This window comes from Carya illinoinensis, chromosome 2, assembly GCF_018687715.1.
Source record: "Carya illinoinensis cultivar Pawnee chromosome 2, C.illinoinensisPawnee_v1, whole genome shotgun sequence".
NCBI lineage: Eukaryota > Viridiplantae > Streptophyta > Magnoliopsida > Fagales > Juglandaceae > Carya > Carya illinoinensis.
The window spans coordinates 34838749-34863312 of NC_056753.1; the positions used below are offsets into that span (position 1 = coordinate 34838749).

The 24564-nt window shown below is 35.1% G+C and overlaps 3 protein-coding genes across 5 annotated transcripts; 1 reads left to right on the forward strand and 2 right to left on the reverse strand.

Moving 5' to 3' along the window:
• Window positions 1-2044: 2044 nt before the first annotated feature.
• On the forward strand, window positions 2045-6469 carry LOC122301293 (E3 ubiquitin-protein ligase WAV3-like). 2 transcript variants are annotated; one of them, XM_043112529.1, is made up of 3 exons: window positions 2045-2817; window positions 4147-6047; window positions 6136-6469. In XM_043112529.1, exons 1-3 carry the CDS (start codon window positions 2590-2592, stop codon window positions 6143-6145), a joined length of 2139 nt encoding a protein of 712 aa, XP_042968463.1. In that variant the 5' UTR covers window positions 2045-2589; the 3' UTR covers window positions 6146-6469. The 2 variants fall into 2 exon arrangements, with proteins under 2 accessions (XP_042968463.1, XP_042968464.1); XM_043112530.1 differs by having other exon boundaries at window positions 4150-6047.
• A 1178-nt stretch (window positions 6470-7647) lies between these two features.
• LOC122301294 lies at window positions 7648-10388 on the reverse strand. The gene is made up of 4 exons (XM_043112531.1): window positions 10186-10388; window positions 9303-9517; window positions 8017-8143; window positions 7648-7944 (listed from the first exon to the last, which is right to left on the reverse strand). Exons 2-4 carry the CDS (start codon window positions 9494-9496, stop codon window positions 7873-7875), a joined length of 393 nt encoding a protein of 130 aa, XP_042968465.1. The 5' UTR covers window positions 9497-9517; window positions 10186-10388; the 3' UTR covers window positions 7648-7872.
• Window positions 10389-12136: 1748 nt separating this feature from the next.
• On the reverse strand, window positions 12137-17533 carry LOC122301295 (BTB/POZ domain-containing protein At5g03250-like). 2 transcript variants are annotated; one of them, XM_043112533.1, is made up of 4 exons: window positions 17031-17533; window positions 15794-15849; window positions 13688-14911; window positions 12137-12988 (listed from the first exon to the last, which is right to left on the reverse strand). In XM_043112533.1, exons 3-4 carry the CDS (start codon window positions 14702-14704, stop codon window positions 12440-12442), a joined length of 1566 nt encoding a protein of 521 aa, XP_042968467.1. In that variant the 5' UTR covers window positions 14705-14911; window positions 15794-15849; window positions 17031-17533; the 3' UTR covers window positions 12137-12439. The 2 variants fall into 2 exon arrangements, with proteins under 2 accessions (XP_042968467.1, XP_042968466.1); XM_043112532.1 differs by having other exon boundaries at window positions 15794-15863.
• Window positions 17534-24564: the final 7031 nt, after the last annotated feature.

Genomic DNA, 24564 nt, shown 5'->3' on the forward strand with positions numbered 1-24564 from the left:
GAGGCTGGATGTTCGTCGACCAAGTTTGTCATGATTAGAATAATAATAAGAATAATTTTAAAAATTTTGGGGGAAAATGATGGACAACCACCTAAGTGGTTGAAATTAAAAGCTAGCCCCATAAACAAAAACTTATTATAATAAGTAGCTGAAAAAGAATTGATCGAAAGCGCGAATGAATGTCAAGTAGTTTGCATTAATTGATAATCTAACTACTTATGGTAAGGAATTATTCTAAGTTGAAGAGGAAAGTAGTGCAGCATTTGTTTCTTTGGTGCTTGGAAAGTTCAACATTTCTGTCCAATGGCCTCACCCGGCCAAGTCAACGAACTCCTAAGGCCGGAGCCTGCTGATCTAAATTCCGATTTATTCTTTTTAAAGAGGAAGAAATTAAAGGGAGAAGAAAAAAACAGATATTAAATCTGTTACCAAAAGAAGGGGTGTACGTACGTACGTTGTCATATACGTTGTCATAGTACTGCCGCAACAACAAACAGAGACTTTAGAGTCAGAAAATGTTTATGTACAATACAAAAGAGAAGAGAAGAAAAAATAAATGGAAGGGAAAAGATCCATATATACAAGTTAAGAGAAGAAATTTTTTGTTATATTTCTGCTTTGCCCAAAAAAGAAAAAGGAAAAGTTAAAACCTGAATTGATGTCAACAGGGTTGACATGATGCATGCAGGGAACCACGGCACGGCCGCTGTGATGATGTGCACGTGTGGCATACTGATCATCATCTCGGACGTACTGTTGGAGAAGAAAAATTGGCATGCATCATTAATATAAGGAAAATTCCACCAATTGACAGCTCATCATCATCTCCAACAATGAATGATTCATCATGATGGATGTGCGTGGCAGTGGCAGACCATGATTCATTAGACTAATTGCTCATACATATATATCATGTATGAATGAGGAATTATCGACTTTCTTAAATATAATATGAGGATCGACCAATATCTAGAAAAAGGCATTAGAGGCATAATCCACCCAACAACTTGATTGCCGATATTTTAAATATTCAATGAAAGAGACTCTTGACAACCAGCCACGCACTAACACTAAAAATACGATCCCGGCCTGCAGAACTGGCAATTGCATGCAGCGTCGTTTGCGCTGGTGCAACTTGGGCTGATTGAAATCATTATTTAACTAGGGTAAGTCCTGAGTCCTCCATCCAGACGATGACAAATGACAGCTTGGGAACGGTTCAAAATGATATTCTTCTTGGCATGCATATTGAATGCATGCTCCAGAGGAGTTTGAACATTCTGATGAGAGAGGGACTGTAATCGATCGAACTCAGTCTAATTTAGACAACAGATCTCGACCACGTACAGACCGATCGAGCCCTTTTCTTTCACTTGAGTCGATGATCTCTCCTATTCAAAAATGGTTGTAATAGCCGGAAAAAGATGAAACTAGAAGCGCAGCCATTCAAAATTAATTAAGCACGACAGTTGAAACTTGAGAAGAATGAAGAGCAGTTGTGTTTTTTTCTTCTTTGCAAGGAATGAATACAAAAATATATAATTTCAATAGGATTCTAATTATGTTATTGATTAGTCATTTCACTTTGTTAGTATTAATTCATCAAAGCACCGATAGTACTCTACCAAAGAGAAACACATTTAAATAGAAGAAAAACACCGATAGAAAAGAAAAAAGATCACTGATAGGAATGCTTGGCCATTTACTTTCTTTTTTTTGGTCTCAAGATTCAAGAAAAAGAACAAAAAGGTAAAAAAGAACAAAGAAAACAGTAGGACTAAGGGAGTTTCAATTGAGAAATATATCATTTCATCGTTATAAATTTTTTAATTATAAAAAAATAATAATTATAATAATAATTTATTTAATTTTTAAATTTTATTTAAAACTATCAACCGATCCCATCTCATTCCATGGACATGTAACGTAGCCCTAAACTACAACGAACGATAAATTGATAGAAATAAGAGGGGTAATACAGGAAATGGAAGCTATCAAGGGTATAAAGCAGCTTGCTTTCCCAATTCAACCAAAACGTGCTTTTATTTTTTACTCATGTCCTTGTACCGCTAATAAAAAATCTCAACGATCCAAAGCAGGTCAAAATCCTCAATAACCCACGCCCCCCTCCTCTCCTCTCTCTCTCTCTGTCTCTCTCAGAGCCTACCATGGCGGCCGAGAACACCAAGAAGACTAGTACATTCTCAAACTCCCCATTCTTCAACGACCCAGTCCCTCCCTTTGACATCTTTTAAGCCTAAAACCCACATTGAACCTCAAAGCCAAGTATTTCTAATATATCTCTACAACTATAAATCCACATTGAACCTCCCACTCTCTATCTTGGTATTCGGCTCCATTTTCACTTTTCCTAAAGCCCCCATTCCCTCCTCTCTCGGTCTTTCCCTCTGAACTCTCAGCTAAAAGAAAGAGAGAAACAAGAAAAAAAAAAAAAAAAAAACTTCGCGGCACATAAGCACTTCTTTGAGATCTTGGTTTTGCCTTTTATTTTCACTCTCTCGGGCTAAATATTGTGGATTCTTGGTTTTTTGTTTTGGGTTTTTCTTGTTTGAAATCTGAAAGCGAAAAATGGGAGGCAAATGGAGAAAAGCTAAGGTCTCACTGGGTCTCAATCTTTGTGTAGTTGGCCCAAGAACTTTAGAGGATTCGCCTCCTTCTCTAGAGGCACCTGAGAGGCTGTCAGATGCTGCTCTGCTCTCTCCGGACAAATGGAGCACTGTTTCTTCGCAGCCAAGCACGCCCACACCGTCTTCTCACGGTTTAAGGTTGCCAAAAAGTGGCAGCAAATCGTCCAAGGTATCAAGTTGTTTAATAACTATAGTAGCTGCATGGTGTAGTGTTTTGTGTGTGGGGGTTTTTTTCCCTTATCGAGTTCTACTGGTTTTTGTTTATAATCTTTGAATGTTTGCTTTCGTTGGTTGCTAAGAAAATGGCGGCAGAAGATATATAAATTCATTGATATAGTGTTCTCGGTTGTGTTGGCAGTTAAAATTTTTGTCGAACTCAGTCTAGTAGTAGGACTCAGTTGCTTTACCGGGGTCCGGAGGTTAACTAAATAATGGAAAATGGATTTTTTCGGGTACTGAAAATGGAAGTTATGGGACAAAAATCAATTTAGTTTCTTGTCGCTTTCTGGACAAGTGAAAGATCTTCGAAATTTCTTCATGTCTTTTGGTTTCTTGTTTGATACGTGATTTGAAGTTATGCTACCTCAATTATTTCTTGTTTGCTACAATTTCCTCAATATAAGTTGAAATTGAGTTCCTTTGTGGCTCTACTTATCTCGCAGTTCTTTGTTCACTTTTTTATTTTTTATTTTTTTTATGAGGATGTCCATAATTCAATAATTGTTACGTATTTTTGTTTGGTATAATCATATTCTTGCAGTTGTTGAGGCGTGCAAGAAATATTTAATGTCGTGTAGCATTCGATCCCCTCCTTACTTAGGCTTGTGGGGTTATGCTACAAGTCCTTTTCGGGACCATTCATGTTTGCCTTGCTAGTAAAAGATGAACATAGGTTTTACCTTTCCTTTTCCTGCTTACCTTGGAGGGAATAAAAGTAGCTAGTTGGTGGCCTTCTCTGTTTGAGTCTTTAATTTGCAAGCTTTCTTCCTTGGAACTTCAATAAAGGAAATAAAAACAGATTTGAGCGAGCGGCAATGATTTACATCCTTTGATTTTAGCTTTCTGTTTCCTCTATATGTGGAACCAGATGTTTGACTTCCTTTCCTCATTTTTTTCTCTTTAGATAATTCTGCTTCTTGGATGTGGTTGCCTGGAACAGTTATAGGTTCTTCAACTTAAATAAACTTGTTATGTAAACTACCTCAAATATTGAAAAAAAGGGCCCTATAAAATATATAAAAAAAATGTTCTTCTACATTTAAGCCCTTGGTACAATGAAACGGAATATATTCATTTGCCCTTGGTACAAGATCTTTTTCTTTTCTTTTTTGACAAACACCTGCTATGCAATTGGTCACAAGAGTTGTTGGACTTTTCGGAACATGTTGTGTTGATTCCTTCTTTTCTTTAAACTTCATGGTGCAACATCTTAACTCTCTAATTTGACAAAAACTGTGGTCAGATTGCTCATCTTGCTTGTGTTCTTTTTCATTCTCAGCAGACTTGCTCAATATGCCTAACCAAAATGAGACAAGGAGGTGGTCATGCTATTTTCACTGCAGAATGCTCACATTCATTTCATTTCCACTGCATCGTTTCAAATGTCAAGCATGGCAACCAAAGCTGTCCAGTTTGCAGAGCAAAATGGAAAGAAATCCCTGTGCAAGGTCCTAGTTTAGATCCTTCTCCTGGGAGGGCATCAATTGGTCCAGTTGGTTGGCCCCAAAATGATGCTTTGATGAACATGGTCCGCCGACTACCTCCCACTCGAGATATCAATCGGCGGCATATCATTCCACTTTATCAATCTACGGAGCCGGCTGTATTTAATGATGATGAATCATTACATCACCAGCCAGTATTTTCGAAAAGAAGCTGCTGCGATAAGAATGCTGCATGTCACGATTCTGTTAAAACAATAGAGATCAAAACATACCCAGAAGTCTCAGCTATTCCTCGGTCCAAATCTTGCAATAACTTCACTGTTTTGGTCCATCTAAAAGCCCCTGCTCCAATTAGAGGGGAAAATACCAGCCAAAACCATGCTAGCTTGCCACAATTTTCTCAGACTGCTCGTGCTCCAGCTGATCTAGTCACAGTGCTTGATGTCAGTGGTAGCATGGCAGGGACCAAGCTTGCATTGCTTAAACGAGCAATGGGGTTCGTAATACAGAACCTTGGCTCCAATGACAGGCTTTCAGTTATTGCCTTCTCCTCCACAGCGCGTCGCCTCTTTCCCCTCCGTCGGATGTCAGACTCAGGGCGGCAACAGGCACTGCAAGCTGTTAACTCTTTGGTTGCTAATGGTGGGACCAACATTGCTGAAGGCCTGAGAAAGGGTGCTAAGATACTGGAAGACCGAAGGGACAAGAATCCTGTGGCAAGTATAATACTGTTGTCTGATGGGCAGGATACTTATACTGTCAGTGGCTCTGGCAGTAACCAACGTCAACCAAATTACCAGTTGCTCCTCCCTTCATCTATTCATGGTGGTCATAACACAGGATCTCTGATTCCAGTGCATGCTTTTGGATTTGGTGTGGATCATGATGCTTCATCGATGCACTCAATTTCAGAGATTTCGGGAGGGACCTTTTCTTTCATTGAGACTGAAGCTGTGATCCAGGATGCATTCGCTCAATGCATTGGGGGGCTGTTGAGTGTTGTGGTGCAGAAGCTGCAAGTGGGAGTTGATTGTGTGCATACAAAAACCCACCTTGTCTCACTGAAAGCAGGAAATTACCCCAGCCGTGTGATGGTTGATGGGCGTACTGGATTTATTGATGTTGGAGATTTGTATGCAGATGAAGAGAGGGATTTTCTAGTTTCCCTCGATGTCCCCACGGAACCTTCCAGCAGTGAAACATCACTGATAAAGGTGAGGTGTATTTTCAAGGATCCTTTAACTAAAGAAATGATGACATTGGAGAGTGATGAAGTTAGGATTGAGAGGCCCGAAATAGCTAAACAAGTGGCAGTTGCAATAGAAGTAGACCGCCAACACAACAGGCTCCAAGCAGCCGAGGCAATGGCACAGGCACGTGTTGCAGCCGAGCAGGGAGACTTAGCTGCTGCAGTTTCAATCCTCGAAAATTGCCGAAGAGTGTTGTCAGATACTGTCTCAGCCAAATCCCATGATCGGCTGTGCATTTCACTGAATGCTGAACTCAAAGAAATGCAAGAGAGGATGGCAAGTAGGCATGTGTACGAGGCATCTGGGAGAGCATATATTCTTTCTGGAATGAGTTCACACTCGTGGCAAAGAGCAACAGCAAGAGGTGACTCCACTGATGGTTCAAGCCTTGTTCAAGCTTATCAAACTCCATCAATGGTTGAGATGCTTTCTCGATCTCAGGCTATGTTACTAGGTAGTCCGTCAGCCCAGAGGCTAAAGCTAAGGTAAATTTTGCAGGATCATTGTGGGGGTCATCTTCAAATAGCTTTTTGTTGCATCCCTCATTTTGCTGTATTTTTAATTTTTGTGCAGGGGAGGGTGATAAATTTGAGAGATAAGAGAGGTTTTTTGGCTGTGATTTTGCTCCAATCTTATGTATAAATGAATAAAGTATAAAGCTCGGAAGAATGGTAAGGGAAAAAAATATAATTGGGAGTTAAAAAAGGGCACTAGGTAGGGTTTAGAACATGGAGTCCTTCATTTTTCATGTTGTGTTGTGTTGGGGGTGTACCGTGTACATAACGAGGAATGACTCTTCTCTCTGGGAGACCTGGGTATATGATGAACTCTTTTGCCTGATTTGTAAGTTACCTGCTCTCGATTATTTCCACAAAGCTGTGTTAATATGGTGACTTTCTTGAGTTTAGTGTTCTCCATTTCGAGCCTCGCCCCCTCTCTGCGTGATTACATTCGTGGGTATATGTGCGTGATGTGCAAATACTTAATTTACAGGTAGACTTTAAAAAACATATGCACATGCAGAGACAAAACAGATGCACTGATTTTGTGCCCTGCTTCCTGGGATGATGGAGTTTGAAGTGTCAGTCTCATCACTCATGTATAATTTAGGGACACAATCTAAGTTCAAAACGATCGATAAAATTGGTAAAGATCCCATTATTGATCCAAAAGCTCTAGGACTATTGGATAGTAAAGGTCCTCGGGATCGTAACAGCGATTTTGGCTTTTTAATGATCCACTCTATCTATAATCAGATTGAGTTGCACTGTATCAATGAATTCTAAAGCAGATAAGGAGGTGCGGCTTAAAGAAATACCGTGAAATTTTTAGTTAATGATTAGTTAAGCTTCCCTTCGAATCCTTGGAGAGTCGAGACTACACAGCGTGCGAGCTTGCCGAGGCTTTGGGCCCGAAGTCGGAGGACACTGGCCTGTTCGACTCCTAATCGAAGATAGCTTGAACCTTCACATAACATTCATCTTTATACTATGCACGTGTTCCTCGTACATGGAGTTGCATTGCATTCTAGGACGGGTCTTCTATAAGAGTACAAACCTGTGATAGCCGACAGGAAGCAAACAAATCTGCTTCCTACGACGATCTGACGAATTCAGGCCTATCAAACAATGCCCTAGAATTGCAACCCTTCTGCCTAACAGGTTTTTAGACTAATCCCGACTGAATACCGGTCCTTAACAAAGAATTTTCTGAAAATCATCTCAGATAAATCGATGAGACGTTTACCAAATTCGATAGTTCCAAAAGTGTGAAGGAAACTTTTGACGGGACGATCGGTTTATATGGCTCAGTCTGGGACCAATACATCCCCCCTGGATTTTTTCCAAACAGTTTTACAGTGCATGCTCGCAAACATTATTGCAGAAGTCATAGAGAATTTGCTTAGACGATTAACGTGCTCAACAGACATTCCATCCAGATACTGTCCCTTGTTAGCTGGAAACTGCCTCCATTGTTACATTTTTTTCATCATGTGTTACTCTCTTCCTTATCCTTTTCCCATTCTTCATCTTTGATTCCCTCTTGGTTTAGAAAAAAGATGTAAAGAGGAACTAACGAGCACACTGAGTAAAACTTTTGTTGCTTCAAGAATCTTACAACCCAATTCACGTTTATAGCCGCAAGCGCAAATTGAAGTATAAAAAGTATACACTTTTGAACAACAGCCACGGGGGTGGGAAAGGAGATCACCCGTGAATCAAGGAAATAGGTAGTGTTCTGCTAACCAAAATCAAAAATTGAAAATACGAAGGCTGAGATTATCCAGCAGGCAGAGAGCAAAAACTTGCCTCACTTTCCGTCATTTGGTTTAGGAATTCTCTTGTACTCATAGTTGTTTATGTCCACCTTCTCTTGCAAAGCCTACACAGAAACAGACAGATGAGCAGCAAATACCCTCAATTGTATTCAATTATACCTGCAAAAGTCCTCTACCTTTAGCTCTTCATCCAATGAGATTTTTCTTGGTTTATATGCTTCTATAGGTCCTGTTCTAGACAGTGCTTTTCTTGTCTCAGTGATCTCCCATTCTTGATCATCCTTCACCTTTGCAATGTCCTTACTGAACTAGAAGCGCACCAAACTTTAGGAGAAGGAGAAGAGGGGAAAAAAAAGATCAAAGAAATGATGATGGCGATAACAACGACAGCAATGATGACAACACCATTTTAAGAAATCACCAGCAAGTCCAATATTACAGAGCAAGCACAAATAATAGCAAACAAACTGTCTTCATTTTGTTAAGCATTTCTTTCATTTGAGATTTATATGCTGAGGAAAATAACACACACCCATGGTAGAGCCAGCAAAAGAAATATACATGAATATTCCATCTTGAACTTTTACTCATTTTTGTAGGAAATGGGAAAAACCAGAATATAATTAGCATTGAGAAAGTGACAAAAAAAAAATAAAAATGAGCAACTCAGTTTGTATCTTTGATTCCTGTACATAGCCTTAGTGGCATCCCACAGAGATGAAGTAGCTTAACAACCTACAAAGAGATGACTAGATTATTTATATGTAAAATCTGGATTGTTTAAAAACAGAAAAGGGCTTCAAGCTGCTAAAGAGTCCACTTTTTGTGTTCAGGACAGTTCAGTCTTGCTGGAAAATGAGAACTTAGTACCAATATCATCCAAGGAGAAGAACAAGAAGGGAGGGCTTTCTATGACACCCCCAAAGATGCCGCTCCCCCTCTTCACATCTCAATTAAATATTGGAAATTCGTTCCAATAAAACAAATTAAATTTGATTATTTACATTGCTCTAGAAGTGACAGAAAAAACAAAATGTAACAGGGACGGGCATCCAAAGGGTACAATTGGTAGCGGGCCAGAAGAAAGAGGTCTATGGCTGAAAACGTAGAAGATCTGCTTATAATTCATATATTTGACATTTTCAGCAGTCAGGCCATATGATCCCCGCAAGACTATGGCCCCCAAGTTACTTAACCGGGCGTGCCTTAGATCCATACACAAAGGACCTAAACCAAAAATTCCTCAATGCCACTGTTCAGAAAATTTATATTCCTAATAAAATTGCTCGTAAAGTTCCAAAAATTAAAGGAAAAACCCAATTTTATCACAAATGCTCTCTCCAATCCTCAGAATGTTTGACAAGATAAAACGGCACTTCTTGTAATATAATTTCTCTTAACGGAATTAACAGTGAGATCAGAAGATTTGAAATTGTAAATAGAGAAGAACAACAGCACTAACCTGCCTTGTAAGAGATGACCAAGACCAATGGCCCCAAACACCGTGAGCGAGACCATTGGAAGCCCATATCTGATAAATGGGTGTTTTCTACCCCATCGTTTAAATGACAAGCTTGAAATCTGAATCTTAGCCATGGTAGCCGATATGTTAGTATTTTTGTGAGACATACTTGTCGTTGTCTCACTGATTATCATTTCTGCATACCATTGGAGCACCTACATTGCAACATCAAGCTTACACTTAAGCTTAAGATCACTTCCTGGGGTAGCTAGTCAACAAGCCAAATTAGCTCAACTTTCTGACCTTGGAGCTTCAAATTGATTCATTAACTGAAAACATTTTAGATAAGAGAAAAGAAGAAGAAGAATAAATAATGTAATCTGATAAGTTTGGTTGGGTGTGAAGAGTTACCAATACAGAAAAGAGGGTATACTACCACTGATTATAATTCTGGTAAATGCCATAGAACACCTAGAGACGTTACCCAATAGACGTTACCCAATAGTTAACTTTTTTTGTCGTGAAGCTATCCTAAAGGCCAATAATCTATTAGAACCAAATGACTTCATGAAAAATCAAACCTTTCCCCCCTTATTTTCTCAAGAAACCTCTACATATTCATCTACAAATGCTTTACCCAATATTAATCCTTTCACTCTGATTTATTTTGACTCACATGAACTTCTAACACAAACCAATACTCGACACATGCAGGACAAGACAAATTAAACCTGCATTAAATTAGACATGGTACCGTCTCAATTCACTCAGTTCACCTTTTTTTTTTTTTTTTTTTTTAACGTTTGTGAAAAAAATTATATCATTTTCTCAGAAACCAAACAAACAATAAAGCGAGCAAGGAAGGAAGAAAGAAAAGCGGTACCTCGTTTATATTTGAAACAAAGGGAACTAGCTCGAAAGGACTGGAATTGGACGTTTTAGGGCTTTGCTCTGATCGGCAAATTCTCGGTGGAAGAGGACGTCGAGGCAGTGTGAAATGTTTTGAGCGTTGGGCCGATGGCTTGATCAGGCACAAAATAGCCCAAGAATACCTGTGAGCTGTTGTTGGACCTTGAGGCCTCGACAAAAAATAAAATAAGATTTAAAAAAAAAAAAGAGAAAAGATGTTACAGCATCTTTAGCCCGCTTTATAACTACGAACCTCGACGCAATAAGTAGTTCTCGTTATCTTATTTTAGAAGATAATTGTAATGAGTTCGCAAGTAATGCATAATTATTTTTTTAAAAAATAAATAAATATGATATTTATATAAAAAAATAAATTTAATTTTTTAATAATAAATTTTATTCTTTTTTAAAATGACTATACGATACTTTCACATCTTATAATTGTACATAATATTACTCTTTTAAATTTTTCTGAAATAATTTGTACAAATGATATCGTTTTACTGTCAGTTTTTCCCGCAAAGATCATCAGACCTTGTCCTGTCTATGCATGGAAAATAGAAGTCGACCTGGAGAAGTTTTCACTCGATATTACTTGGTGGAATCATTGGGAGGTCTTTTGCTCGTCATGAGTAGGATTATAGGCTTATAGCGAACTTTGCTAATTCAGAGGGGATAGCAATTGATGACTCTGAACTTGTTACGGCTGAGGACACCCAACCTTCGATCAGTTTGTCCATACCTTACAAAGAAATTCCATGTCTATAAGTAAGACCAGATTCAGAAGACATGGAGAGAAGGTGGAGTCTTTGGGTGACCGGTTAATATATATATCTATGGCTGGAAACTCCTCCATCTCCTTGTCCATTCATGATGTACGCTCAAGGGTGTGGATCCAATACCATTTACTTCACGGGTGATAATTGGGATCAGTTGGATGAGGATAATTTCTTCTATGGCGGTCATGATTTCGGCGTCTTCAGCTTGACGGATTGATTTAGCTTATGAAACATTGTAGGAAGTTTGCATGATCTACCACTCTTTTAAATAAATTCCTACCCAACGTTGAAGAGCAGCCATGACAGAACCGTTTCCTTCTTGTTTTCTTTCTAAATATGATTACTTTTTGGCACGCGATTCGAACCAAGTTAATTTTGTTTCTTTTTTTGTTTTCTATTAGTCGATTCTATGGTTTCAAGAGCTGATTCTTATCTTCTACAGTCGCTAGCTCTTTGCTGTACGCATGTTTTTTAAGTAGTTATATTTCATGTAGTTTGATGCACCTGGTTAGAATATACAGCGGTTAAAGACCAAGGGACAAAGATCAATGGTATAAGAGAACAGATTTGAAAACTTTCTTTTTGATAAATATACAAATTTTATTAATCAAAAATGGATGGGCAAAAGCCAGAATTACAAAGAGGCAAGATGTCCTAACTAGGTAGGCACAATAGAGACAAGAAAATCATGAAAGGTCATGCCATTGAAGTCAACAGCAATAGCCCAACTACAGAGAGTTCTAAAATATAGAACTTTAAGCTCCTCCAATTATCTCGCATGATCTTCAAAAGTCTATTTGTTGCCCTCCTGCCACAAGCACTACATAATGTAGAGATGGATTATCTTCCAAATAGCTTTAATAGGTTGCCGACCTCTTAAGCTTGCCCAGCAAGTTAAGGCTGCCTCCACGGTTTTTACCATGACCCAAGTCATATCCAGTCGAGCAAAGACTTCATTCTAGAGACTCCTTACTATATCACAATGCAAAAGAAGGTGATCCACCAACTCTTCGGCTCCTTTGCACATACAACATCAGTTTGCGATAATAATTCTCATTTTCCTCAAGTTGTCGGTAGTAAGTATCTTATCTAAGGAGGCTGTCCAGACAAAAAGACACTTTAGGAGGGGCCTTGTGACGTCATATCTTTCTCCAGGAAAATTGAATATTAGTCTCTTAATTGAGGGTCTTATAAAATGATCGCACGGTAAAAATATATTTACCTGCAGGGATCCGACTTTGAAAACTTAAAAAAAAAATATCAAATATCCGAGGAAGATCTAAAAGGTGAGCGGAACTGTAATACAATGTTATATCTAAGTGTAATTATTACGCTATTAACTAAACCCCTCAGAAACAGATGACTAGTTAGCAGCTACTTGCCGGAGGTACAGAAAAGAAGTTATTGGTGAACTAAAAAATAACAAATCTTTCTATTAGGATATAAGATTCAATCTTCCAATTCACCACTGTTATGGTTTACTTTTCCATTTGCAAATGGTTCTTTCGATTCTGGCAACGTTTTGGAATTGTTGCCCGGCTTCGATGCATTTGGATCATAGTAGGATGATTTCGTCTTTGGTCTGAAAGAAAATTTTTTCAAGATGGCGTTCCAAGTTCCTTTTGTCTTCACTAGCTTCTCAATATCTTGTTTCATGCTGGAGCATTCCTTTTCAAGCCCAGATACCCGTTCCTTCATGTCATTAACTGCTACAAGATGGTTTTGAGTGGTGCCTGCTGCTTGGGTAGAGGCATCATTTCTGATCAAAGCAAGATTCCCACTGTGATTTTGAGAGTTCTGAAGGTTGTCAGAGACAAAGAACCAACCAGCAACAGATGTGCGGAGCCGAAGTTGTTCGAAGAATAGAACTTGGACAATGACACGAAGTGGCAGCCTCTCATTCTGGGCTGCATGGGTGCTGGCTTCCAAGGAGAGCTTCTGGCAGTTCATGAGCCTGCAGAGTTGTTCCTTTTCGGAGTCTGTTAGCCAGGGATGAGCCTGAAGTTGAGACAAATTTAGTTTTATTAGGAAACACGGTAAATGATGTAGTATGCAATGGGAAGTAACTTCAAAGAAAACGAAAAAACATTTAATATGATTCAATGTGGTCATCTTCAATGTGGTCATCTTAAGTGAGCTTGAAAACGAAATGAGTTATGAGGAAAATTTCTTTTGGAATATGGTTTAGTAATTCCACCATGAAAACAAGTATCATTTCCATTTATTGGTCAAAGAAATTGCCTCCTAAAGAAGGAACAAAGTAAAAAAGTTTAATGCCCAAGCACCATATTATGTTGCTGCTTCTCTAAAACACAAAGAAAGTGATAAATATATAAAGTGACTAAAAATTATTATTTTTCCTGGTAATAAAATGAATTATTCTCCCTTTAAGCCATTTCCAGAACAAATATACCAGACTTGAGTGTTAATCGTGGTGAATGAATCTCATTATGATAAATAAGTCTAAAATGAGTATCCTTCAAAATTAAGCAGATCTAATAAGATATGAGGGACAGGAAAAAGAAATCACTCCTACACGAAATAAGGCGATAACTATCCAGTTTAAACCATGTTACTGAAAAATATTTAAATATTCTGGAAACTTGTAGCCATCGAAGAAGATGACCAGAATCAAAAGATATTGCAGGGAAAATCACCAATAAGCGGAAGCACATTTGAATTTATTTATTTTGTTACCTTGAGGAATATATCAATCGCACGGTAGATTCCATCATCCAATGGCCTGGCATAATCAGGGATACCAGCAGCTAGCGACTCAAATTTCAATAACTTCAAGTTAACATCAGGTGCCACTTCGGCTAAATAACCATCCACCAGATTAGCCACCATTGTCATTGGGGTCAGCGAATTGGAACCTCCCATCAACTGCCCTTCATATACCATACAATTAGAATTAGAATCAAGAGAACCATGATCTACCAGAATGAAGTGATCGAGAATCCGTTGAACACAGTCAATATCATAAAGGGTCTCGACTGAGTAACCCATATTTGGTATCAGAAGATCTTCAAGAGCTGCTTGATCCAACTGAACGCCAACCCTTTTCTCTAAATTATCGCGACATGATTGTCTGGCATCTAAAATCATCGATGTTCTTAAAAGCCTAAGAAGAAAATTAGTTGCTGTGACACCCTTTTCAATGGGTAGTAACTCGACAATTTCTTCAAGAAGATTCCTTTGACCCACATCAGATGAGGCAGAAATAGCTAATCCCGGGGCAGCACAGTTCCCATTCTGGAAGCTTGATTGCCTACCCAACAAGGGGAGATGCCTCTTTGCATAGTAGACAACGGACCCAGCAATTCTCTCTGCCCTCATCCCTCTCGTTCCTACAGCCAGAATTAGTCTTTTATACAGAGGAAATCTCAGAATGGACACATCTTCATACCACCAATCTTCACTGACAGGATTGGGCTTAGCTGCCGTGCGTATTCCATTCCAAATTCCAGCCGCACCTGGGTTTTCCACATCACTGCATCCTGACATAGGCAAACTAAACAAACTTGGATCTGCACAAGCTTTCATTGCCAATGAATCAATGCATCTTGAAACAATGTGAAGCTCTTCTGCATGTGGTAGAACCTCTTCACAGGTTTCAAGAGCTTTAATTGAGTCTGTCCAGTAACAAAAAATCTCATTAAGAAAATTTTCAGTCTGCATTATAAGATTCCCCTCTCCACAGTCTTCAGTCATCTGAAGATACTCAGCTGCACACCTGAGCCTGACCACATTTAATGCAGTGAGCTCTATTTTAACCCCGTAACAGAACTTGGCTGCAAGAAGAAAGGTTTTGGCTCCTCCAGGTATGTCATGTAGCTGCAAAACACACTTCGTCTCATCCTCGCCAGAAAGCTCTCCAATGAGATTTTCTAACAGTCTGCTTTTGGACAGCAAGGGAAACTGTTTGGCATGTCAAGAAAGGAAGAGAGGGAATGCATTTTATGAGTATGTAAGACATAAGAGTGAAACCAGACATGCATGATGACCAGTAAAGACAATAATAAAAGTAATAAACAACAAAAAAAGGTAATGAGAAGGATCTCCATGATTTTCCATACATCCCAAATTAGAAGAAGTCCAGAAGAAAATATCATAGCTATGCTTCTACTCAGCTTGCATTATTTTTATCACTTCCTGAAAACAAATATAACTGACAAGTCTTTATTTTTATCTTTTTCCCTTCTTCAGAACTTCAGGACTAAAAAGAAGAGGAGAAATATGAAGAAGAATATCAGTTATGCTCATCATTAAGATTGAGAGCTGCATGTCATATTTTTTGCACATCCCTAATTACAAGAAATCTGAAATAAAAAGCTCATTATTAAGCTTCTATTCTGCACACATGATTGTTATAAAGTCCTATCAACAAATCTAATTAAAAATAAGTTTTTTTATTTTTCCTTTTTAAATTTCAGGTCTACAAAGAAGAGGGAGATCACGTAGAAGAATTCAGATTATTTCTATCATACATTTCAGTTCCCAAAAAAGTCTAAACATTTAAATGCGGAAAAGATTGAATTTCTGTTTATGAGCACCGGCTACTTTGGATCGTTTCTAGTCAGGCATCTTGTACATGAGGAGAACCTCAAGACACAAAATACAACAACCAAAGAAGATCAGAGACCCAAGGTTGCACATTGATGTGATTTATTCAAGCATCATCTCAATGTAAGTCATGATGTAAGCATTACATGCCTCTTAAAGCGCAGTGGCGAAATCCACATGTGCCATAAATAATGAGAACTCAAGTAGCAGAGCAAAGGCTAGGCCAAGTAAATGCACCTTGTGCAGATGGAAGGTCCTCTCTCCAACTTCAAGAATGACATCACTAGGAAGCCCTGTTGAGCAAAGCCTGCAAAAGTTCTGGCTTAAAAGAACTCTTAAAGAGAGGAGAAAATGTTACTCAACGAGATGTCAATCAAATTATTCCACCAGTCCTTCTAGCAACTTTCGTCTTGATCATTGCAGGAACCATTGCAAACACAAACAACACTTTAATTTATTACATCTAACAGATTCTTAACATATTTTTCTTAAGAAATAAAAAAGAGCTGTTTGTTGGATGGAATTGTACATTTCATCCTACCACTGAACTGCTATCACATTGCAAACAATACAAACGAACCAATGTAGGCAAATGCCACTATAGTCTTAACCATCCAATAATCTCTTCATAACTGGGGGATGCAATTATTTGAGAAACCAATTTGATGTACATAAATCTCATCTAAACCAAGGCAACAAACAGACTTCCTATACTCCAAAAAATCAATTGGACACTCAAGTAGGTTACAAGACAATTCAGAAACATCATGGAAATCTGATGCCGAATTTTCCTTTCGAAAATCCATCCGCCAAGGTGTTTGAAATGGAAATCTGACCATACAATTAAAGCCATTTCCGTGTGAGAGGGACAGTGCCAGATTCCTTTTTTTTTTTCTTTAGATTAAAACAGGATTTCATTATAGGGTTTCAAAACCCGCCCAGAAAGCCATGTTGAAGTAGACAAGAAACACAAAGTAATGCGTGTCCTTTAATTTTCAGCCTCACTCATCCTTTCAAGCCCTTGCTAATAGAACACGCAGGGAGGCTCGTACGATTAACGATGTTGGTGTCCAGACGGAAGGACTCGAAGTCGAACCAGTTTGAGTAAATTCAAAATACAGGTAAAATTGCCCTATCTCTCTCGCTATTAGGATTTGAATAATTTAGTAGCTAATACAGTGAATTCTATATTTCTTATAGGTTCCTTTATACCGTCACAGCCTTCTCGACCGTCAATACAACCCTCACAACCAAGCCCAAAAGTTTGATTTCATAATGCAAAACTTCACGAATACATCAAGTGGCATTCAATATTATCGAAAACCCAGAGTTCAAAATTTCAATTTTAACAAATTATAATCACATTGTAAAACAAACTGAGACCAAATTATAATCAGATTAGAAACAAAAAAATAAAAAAAAAAAAAGATAATGGTAACAGGTAATAAATAACAAAAGGCAAGAAATGACCGACCAGGTTAGGTTATCAAGGTGAAAGACTTCGGATTTGGATCCCAACTTCATGCACGCCATGTGTTACTCAATAACTTTAGCCACCGGGAAAAGAGTTGCACCTTTTGGAGTAGAATGACGATGAAAAACGACGAGAGGGGTAGAGGAAAGATGCCAGAGACGATAGTGATAAAAGGGTAGTGAACTTAAATGGCTTTTCTCTTCTTTAGCCTCTTTCTCTCTGTGTGCGCGCTATATTTTCGGCATTCTGGTTAGAGATAGAGAGAACGTCGAAGGTCCCGAGTCCAAAGTGCAAAATCTAGGAGAAAAATCAGTTGCTGATGAAGTCTGTGTTTGGGAGTCTAGAATTTACGTAGAGATTGTGGCCCAATATGTTACATGTATATATTTAATGAGTTTATAGTTGAATTAATTCTCTTTTCGTCGAATTTATTTGTATATTCCTAAGGTTATCCATTTTTGTCTGGGGTATATGGGCCATGCGTACTTATGTTTTTGGGACGAACTTTCTTGCAAGGTGCGCATCAGGAAGCACCTTCGTCCTCTTTCTCGCATTTTGTTGGCTTCCAAAGCCCCGGCCGGAAGTGTTTTCATTCGAAACGATTCTTATAAAACCAGAAGAGATAGACGAGTTTTATATTAATTATTTGAGTTTGATCAAGTATAAGTAAATTTGTGTATTAATCTACGTATCAATACTGATTCATTCATAATTAATAATTTAAATTAATATTATTTTTAATAAAGTCTACTTTTTAACTAATTATATTAGATTAGTACATATATTAGTGCGCAATTATACTTGTAATTAAATTTTTTTTAATTATTTATGCTTTTTAATATTATATATAGGGCATAAGAGTAAGATACATATATATATATATAAATAATAGCTATAATTATAAAGATATATCACAAAAATAAATTTATAAACTGATACAATTTCATATGATCCTTTAAATTTATTTTATAATAAAAATAATTATATAATTTAACATATTATTTCATATATATATATATGAAAATGCGGTGGTCAAATCTAGCCACATCAATAGTAGTGGATTAAGAGCATCTTTATTAGCTTGGCCAAATTTATCTTTAAATTTGACAAATATCAACACTTATTTATATTTACCTATTTCATCTAAATTCAATCTCCATATTAGATTAACCATACATTCTCTATATAATAATAAAATATTATTAAATTAATATTTTTTATAAAAAAATTATTTTTATCACATTTTATAATTCTATCAATTTAATATTATTAATAATTATATTATAATTAATATTAATATTAAAAATACATATTTTCAAAGGTCATTTAATCCTTTGAAATGTAAGTGTAAAATATTTTAATATTTTAATTGGTAAAATGAAAGTGTAGGAGTGAGAAAGTAATATTTTAATTTTTGGTAAATGAAAGTGGTCTTCCATCTTTAGCTAATAATTATAAAAAAATATAAAATATTTTAGATTTACTCAATTTAATGTGAATCTTTTCTACGCAAATAATTCAACTTTTGGCCAACGTGAGCATGCTTTAAGAGATTCCCCATCAAAGCCTTAATTAATATTAGTGTTCTAAATTATTAAATAAATTCCAATAGCCTCCAAAAGATTTTGAAAACTAGTTTTCTCCTCTGTCTCTCTCTTTTTTTTTTAATAAATTCATTAAAAAGTTATTGTCGTTACAAAAAATAACCGTTAGGTTCACCTAACACTCATGTTTTTTTATTTTTTTTTTAAGAAATGAATAACTTAGGTTTCTATTATAATTTATAATATAACCTCAAATCTTATGAAAAAAGTTTATTTTTTCTTAAATTTTTAAAAGTCTTGTACTTATAATTTAATTTAACATATAATTAAATAAAATGTCATATATTCCTAAATTGGAATATTAGAATTATATTATTGTATCTTGAATTTTGTTTATAATAACTTGTATATTAAACATGGAATAATATAAATTATAAAATACTATATGAAGAGATAGTTAATTACTAAAATACTTATTTGGCCTCCTGAAGATAAATTCTTTGAACTCCTTTGTCCATAGGTGGCCAAACCTTTTTAAGGTACCTTTCTAGTTTCTGCTACAACTCTGAGCTGAGCCTCCTTGGATGTGCTGTGCAGCCTCTGCTCTCCTCCTCGTCGGTTAGCGTGTTGGGCCGTATTAATTATTACGGATATTTTTGTGAAGTTTTGGGCCATCTAAATGAGAGTCTAGCTTTCGAACAGTAATAATGCTTGGATCGACGTTCTGTGTCTGTAAAGTTTATATATGGGCTTGGTATGCAGGCCCAATCTCTCTCAACGCAGATCGGGCCCTTAAGGCGACGTAGCATTAACAGAATTATGAAATTAGCTCCACCGACACATCTTTGAAGCACACAAGCTGCCAAAATTGCACTGGAAATTGACAATGCGTTCAAACGCAACAATGAACAAGCCCATAAATTTGTGGGGTGAACTGTGCTTCAATCTCCGTTGATGCATACATTGAAAAATAAAAAAATAAAAAAATAAAAATCTTATGCATATATATGCATTGGTTTGGGGTGCAGAAAATGTGTGATTCAACCACGTTGTCGCCACGTTTTGTCCACTAATTGAGGCACCCACTACGCACATGGCTATGTTTCAAAATTTTTTTTTTTTTTTTCTTTTATTGTGTATCGAAGGATTTTTATTAATATTATTATTCTATCAATATTTCAATAGTCTTGTAGTTTGATAGTGTTTACTGCTTTCCTCGTGAGGCCGAGACTTTGACTCTCCAATTCTTAAACCTCGCTGATTATACAGATTAAATTAAATTAAATATTATTATAAAATTATTTTTATTTTAAAATTTTTAAAAAATCGAATTGTTTATAATGAAATTAAATAATTTATGTAACGAAATGAAGACTTATAAAATAAATCATAAAAAATAATATAAAAAAACAAATGCACGAGTGTAAAGTATGTATATAATAAATTAAAAATATATATAAATTATTTGTCTAAGAAAATAAATAAGGGCACCGACGAGCTGATACAAAGTCTTGTGATCCGGGAACCTCGTGTGGCCAAGCGGTGGACCGTGGATGTGAGTGTCGGCAGCACCGACACGGCACGCAACATGATCTATATGTTATTATGTGTTACCGGTCATGTCTAATTTTTCATTTTCTAGTTTTATTTATTTATTTTTGACCATTTTAAGACACGACAAGTTCCAGCTGTATCTTCTAGGCGCAATTCAATCGCTTCGACATTGGGGGTTCGTATGGGTCGCAAGAGAGTGAGAATTAGTATAGACTACTATAGACCTGTCATTCCGCGCTTGGGTGGGAGTCCCAAAACTTGAGGTGTACAAAACCGCTTAACATAATAAAATTATACTAAAAGATATTCAAAATAATAAAACTATTTTTGAACACACAAAAACCTTGTAATGACAAGTGTATTATAAAAAAAAAAAAAAAAACAAAACAAAATAGAAAAACCAACTAAAGTCTTTAAAATAAAATGAGTTTAAAATTTTGTAAAGAGCAGTAAAATAATTTATAAATAATAATAAAATAATTTTAGTTAAATTTTAAAAAATATGAAAGAAAAAAATTAAATAAAATTATTATAAAATTAAAATATTATTAGAATATAATTTTATAATATTATTTTTATTTAAAAATTTTAAAAAATTAAATTATTTTTTATTTTTTAATTTTATTTGAAAGTTTAAAAAAGTTATAATGTTTAGTTTTAAAAAAATTATAATAATTAATTTAAAAATTTTATATTTAAATTATGAGATTAGATAAAAAAAATTAAAAAAAAAATTATATTTTCAAACAAGCGTAAATCACGATACATTTTGTCGCAAAGCCCTCTCTTTATTATTGGTACGATATTATTTCAAAAGGCCCACGGTCCTCCTAATCTCACCGCCGAGTGATTAATTGTAAATTGTATTTATCATCAAAATACTTTAATCACAAAATTTTCTATAAAATTAAATTTATAAATCAATATAATTTAATGTGAAATTATAAATTTATTTTTATTATAAAATAAATTTAATATATTATATAAAATTATATTAATTTATAAATTTATTTTTATAAAATTTCTTTGTAACTCAATGTTACTGCCTATGACTATTATTTTATATACATGGCCTCTATTAAGGATAATTTCGTTCTTTCTATATACATAAGAATTTATGACTGTAAATATCTTTTTGCAAAGTTTAAATGAAGTAGATAATTGATGTAGAGTTCCAATTCTTGATGCATAGAATCCAAATCCACGTGGATATCCGGCTTCCTTTGAGATAAATGAATTTTTTATATTTGGATTCTAACCTATAAAAATCTCATATTGCTAAACTAAGGATTTGTTTGGAATACATATGGACTTAATATGATGATGGCTTCAATTCAATAATATAGAATGTGACCCAACTAGGAATTAGAGTTTCAATTAATCATTGGTTACGCACATGAAGTTCGGAATTTTTTGCTTGTTTACTTTTAAAATTTCTCTAAACTCATCTCATCTAATTATTATAATTTTTTTAAATTTTCTATAAAATATAAAATAAGTAATTCAAATTTTTTAAATTTTAAAATAAAAATAATATTAAAAATATATTTTAATAATATTTTATTCAACATTTTATTTTAATATCAACTCAACTTATTTTCTTTTTTATCTCATCTACAAAAACAAACTAAGCTGATTGAAGTCCTAAAGTCAACTATTCATGATCATTTTACTATTACATGCGCGTTTACATGCATCAACGCAGACTTTGGTTTAAGGTTCTAGAATTCTACTATTTTGTTACATTTTTAGTAAAGTGAATCCAATGTTTAAGGGTATATTTTAATTATAAATAATCTTTTCGTTATAATAAATTAATCATAAAAATTTATTTTTCTTATAGGATATGCATTCGGTCGACCAACCCTTTTTAGCTACAACGTCTTGCAAAGAGATAAAAATTCAGAGTCACACCCTCCCTCACTTTTTCTAAAGTTTTCTTTTTTTGTTACGACATTTTGCCCATATATCTCAATCAATCGATAGCATCAATGTCGTATAATAATATGTCTATGAGTCAAAACTACAACAGTTTTAATTTCTTTTATATATTAGCAAGCGAATCATGCGAACGCAATATTATAATTTGACATGGAGCGTAAGATATATATTAAAAAAAAAAAAAAATCAGGTTCTGCAGGTTAGGGGCACGTAAGCCATTTGCATGCGTTTTGTTCATGCAATTAATTACTTCATTGTTCTTACCGACGTAAGGAAGCCAGGACGCAATCGGAATCACACGTTTATAAGAAAACCAGGCAATTGATTTCATCATCTTTGTTTTCTCGGTTGTAGACAACAGCTAGACAATCATAATATGCATGACCTGTTCAATGCTAGCGAAGAAGAAGAAAATAATTCAACGATTTAGGCTCTGTTTGTTGTCAGATTCAATTGAAATCAATTCAATTTAATTTAATTTTAAGTGGAATTTAATTTCTAAATATCAAATTTTTAAATTACTAAACTTATATTAACTCAAAATCTTTTTATACGTAGAACTTACAATTATTTTCAACTCAATACTTCTTTATACATAAAACTCACATTCATTTTCAACTTTACATAAATATTTCTAAACTCATATTAACAGTTAAATATATTCAAATTCATCTTAGATGAACTCTACAAAACTCACTCCACGATCTTAACTTACTATTATTTATAAAGAGTTTAACTCATATCAACTCAACTCAATATCCAAACGCAGCCTAAGAGTTAGGGTATTAATTATGAATAAGTATTGCTAAAGCCAATTAGAGATCACATAAAAGTAAACTCATTAATATTTAACATAACTTTATATGATATGTTAAATCTACTTTTCAATCTAATTTACTACATCAATTAGTTGTGTCAATTTGTAAGTTTTCGGTAGAGTAATTGGTTTTTGCAGTGTTTTCGGTTCAACAAACGCCAAGTCTGCATATCTTAACAACGAGAACTTTAGTATATAATATTTCAGATTCATTTTCGAATTAAAAAAGGGACACATTCAATCAATTTTGCAAAATCTAAACACACGAAACATCTTTCTTCTTTCCCATAATTTTCTCGTATAAGATACGCATTTGCTCATATATTTTCTTCTATGTTTCTCTCCGAATTCTCTTGATGTTACACAAAAGTACTTGTACCTTTTGTGAAAGAGACGAGTACTTCTAGTTCTCATGATGGTATCAGAAAAAAACACATTAACATGTTACCTCGTCGTGGCAGCTACTCCACATAAATTGTTTTACCTAAATATAATTGGGTTTTACTTAAATTTATTTATTTATTTATTTTAAAAAGAGAAGTCTTTTTGAAGGAAGCAATTCAAAGAGTGTAATCCAAGTTAGTTAAAAAGAAAGGAGGGGTTGCATGGCCTTCAATTTTCAATATTTATAGGGAGAGTACTCCTGAAGGGATTGATTCAAAGAGTGCACCTCAAGTTAGTTAGTAGAGAGTGAATGGCAAAAAGGCAGAGCATGTGACCTTAGGCCTATCATTTCTAATATTCTATGAGGCCCAAACCAAACCTACTCCTGTTAATTACACCTAAACACGGAAACACCCTACTATTTATTCTCATATTCAAACTAATTTGAATTTAAATATTTCTCATTCTTATTTATACGTTAATCTTTCACATCACTAATATAGCCAAATTTATAAATATATATGTTTTTGAGATGTGACATTTGCAACCATAAAATATGAAACATACAGTTCTTTTAAAAAAAATTAGATAAATTTAGGATTAATATAAAATATTATATTTTTAATAATAGACAATATCTAACATTAAACTATCTTTAATGTTTTCAAATTCTAATTTTATAAGATACTTTCACATACTAAGAGACATTTTATATTGATAAATATTGCCGTCTAATCTAATCATTATAATTTTTTTAAATTATCATATAAAATATAATATACACTTCAACATTTTTTTTAAAATTATACTTTCAACAGGCATAAGGTGGTAAAGAGTGAGATTGTCGAAAGGATGCCAACTGGCCAAGTAAGTGCTGAGGAATTCATTCGACTTTCCAACCATGACAGAAAATAAATGCCAAGTTGATCCGATGCTATGCCTAGTTTTATGAAGTTGCTTGTATTGACCCAAAAATATTATTCAACTACTTTCCTTGTGCTTCCCAATGTATTTGAGCAGCACTCACACAAATTAGTCCTGCTTAAGGCTAAGTTTGGGTGTTGAAGTCTCTTCAACACTTCTCACTACTATTCATTACTTTATTATTACTTTTCACCTACTTCTTTTACTATTCATTACTTTTTACCTACTTTTTATTACTATTCATTACTTTATTATTACTTTTCACCTACTTTTTATTATTATTCACAACTCTCCTCAACACTTCTCAACACCCAAACCCACCCAGTCGTTGGCATGGGAATTTCGTGAAGCCAACTTCGAGTCATTTGCT

Excerpts from the sequence above, each read along its gene's own strand:
- LOC122301295 (XM_043112532.1), bottom strand. The coding sequence starts at position 17,089 with ATGGCGTGCATGAAGTTGGGATCCAAATCCGAAGTCTTTCACCTTGAT. Across the intron at positions 15,864-17,030 it reads CACCTTGATAACCTAACCTG|GCTTTGCTCAACAGGGCTTC; the intron begins GTCGGTCATTTC and ends GAACTTTTGCAG. Across the intron at positions 14,912-15,793 it reads GGACCTTCCATCTGCACAAG|TTTCCCTTGCTGTCCAAAAG; the intron begins GTGCATTTACTT and ends CATGCCAAACAG.
- LOC122301294 (XM_043112531.1), bottom strand. The coding sequence starts at position 9,496 with ATGATAATCAGTGAGACAACGACAAGTATGTCTCACAAAAATACTAAC. Across the intron at positions 8,144-9,302 it reads GGTCATCTCTTACAAGGCAG|TAAGGACATTGCAAAGGTGA; the intron begins GTTAGTGCTGTT and ends CTTCTAGTTCAG. Across the intron at positions 7,945-8,016 it reads CATTGGATGAAGAGCTAAAG|GCTTTGCAAGAGAAGGTGGA; the intron begins GTAGAGGACTTT and ends GTTTCTGTGTAG.
- LOC122301293 (XM_043112529.1), top strand. The coding sequence starts at position 2,590 with ATGGGAGGCAAATGGAGAAAAGCTAAGGTCTCACTGGGTCTCAATCTT. Across the intron at positions 2,818-4,146 it reads GTGGCAGCAAATCGTCCAAG|CAGACTTGCTCAATATGCCT; the intron begins GTATCAAGTTGT and ends TTTCATTCTCAG.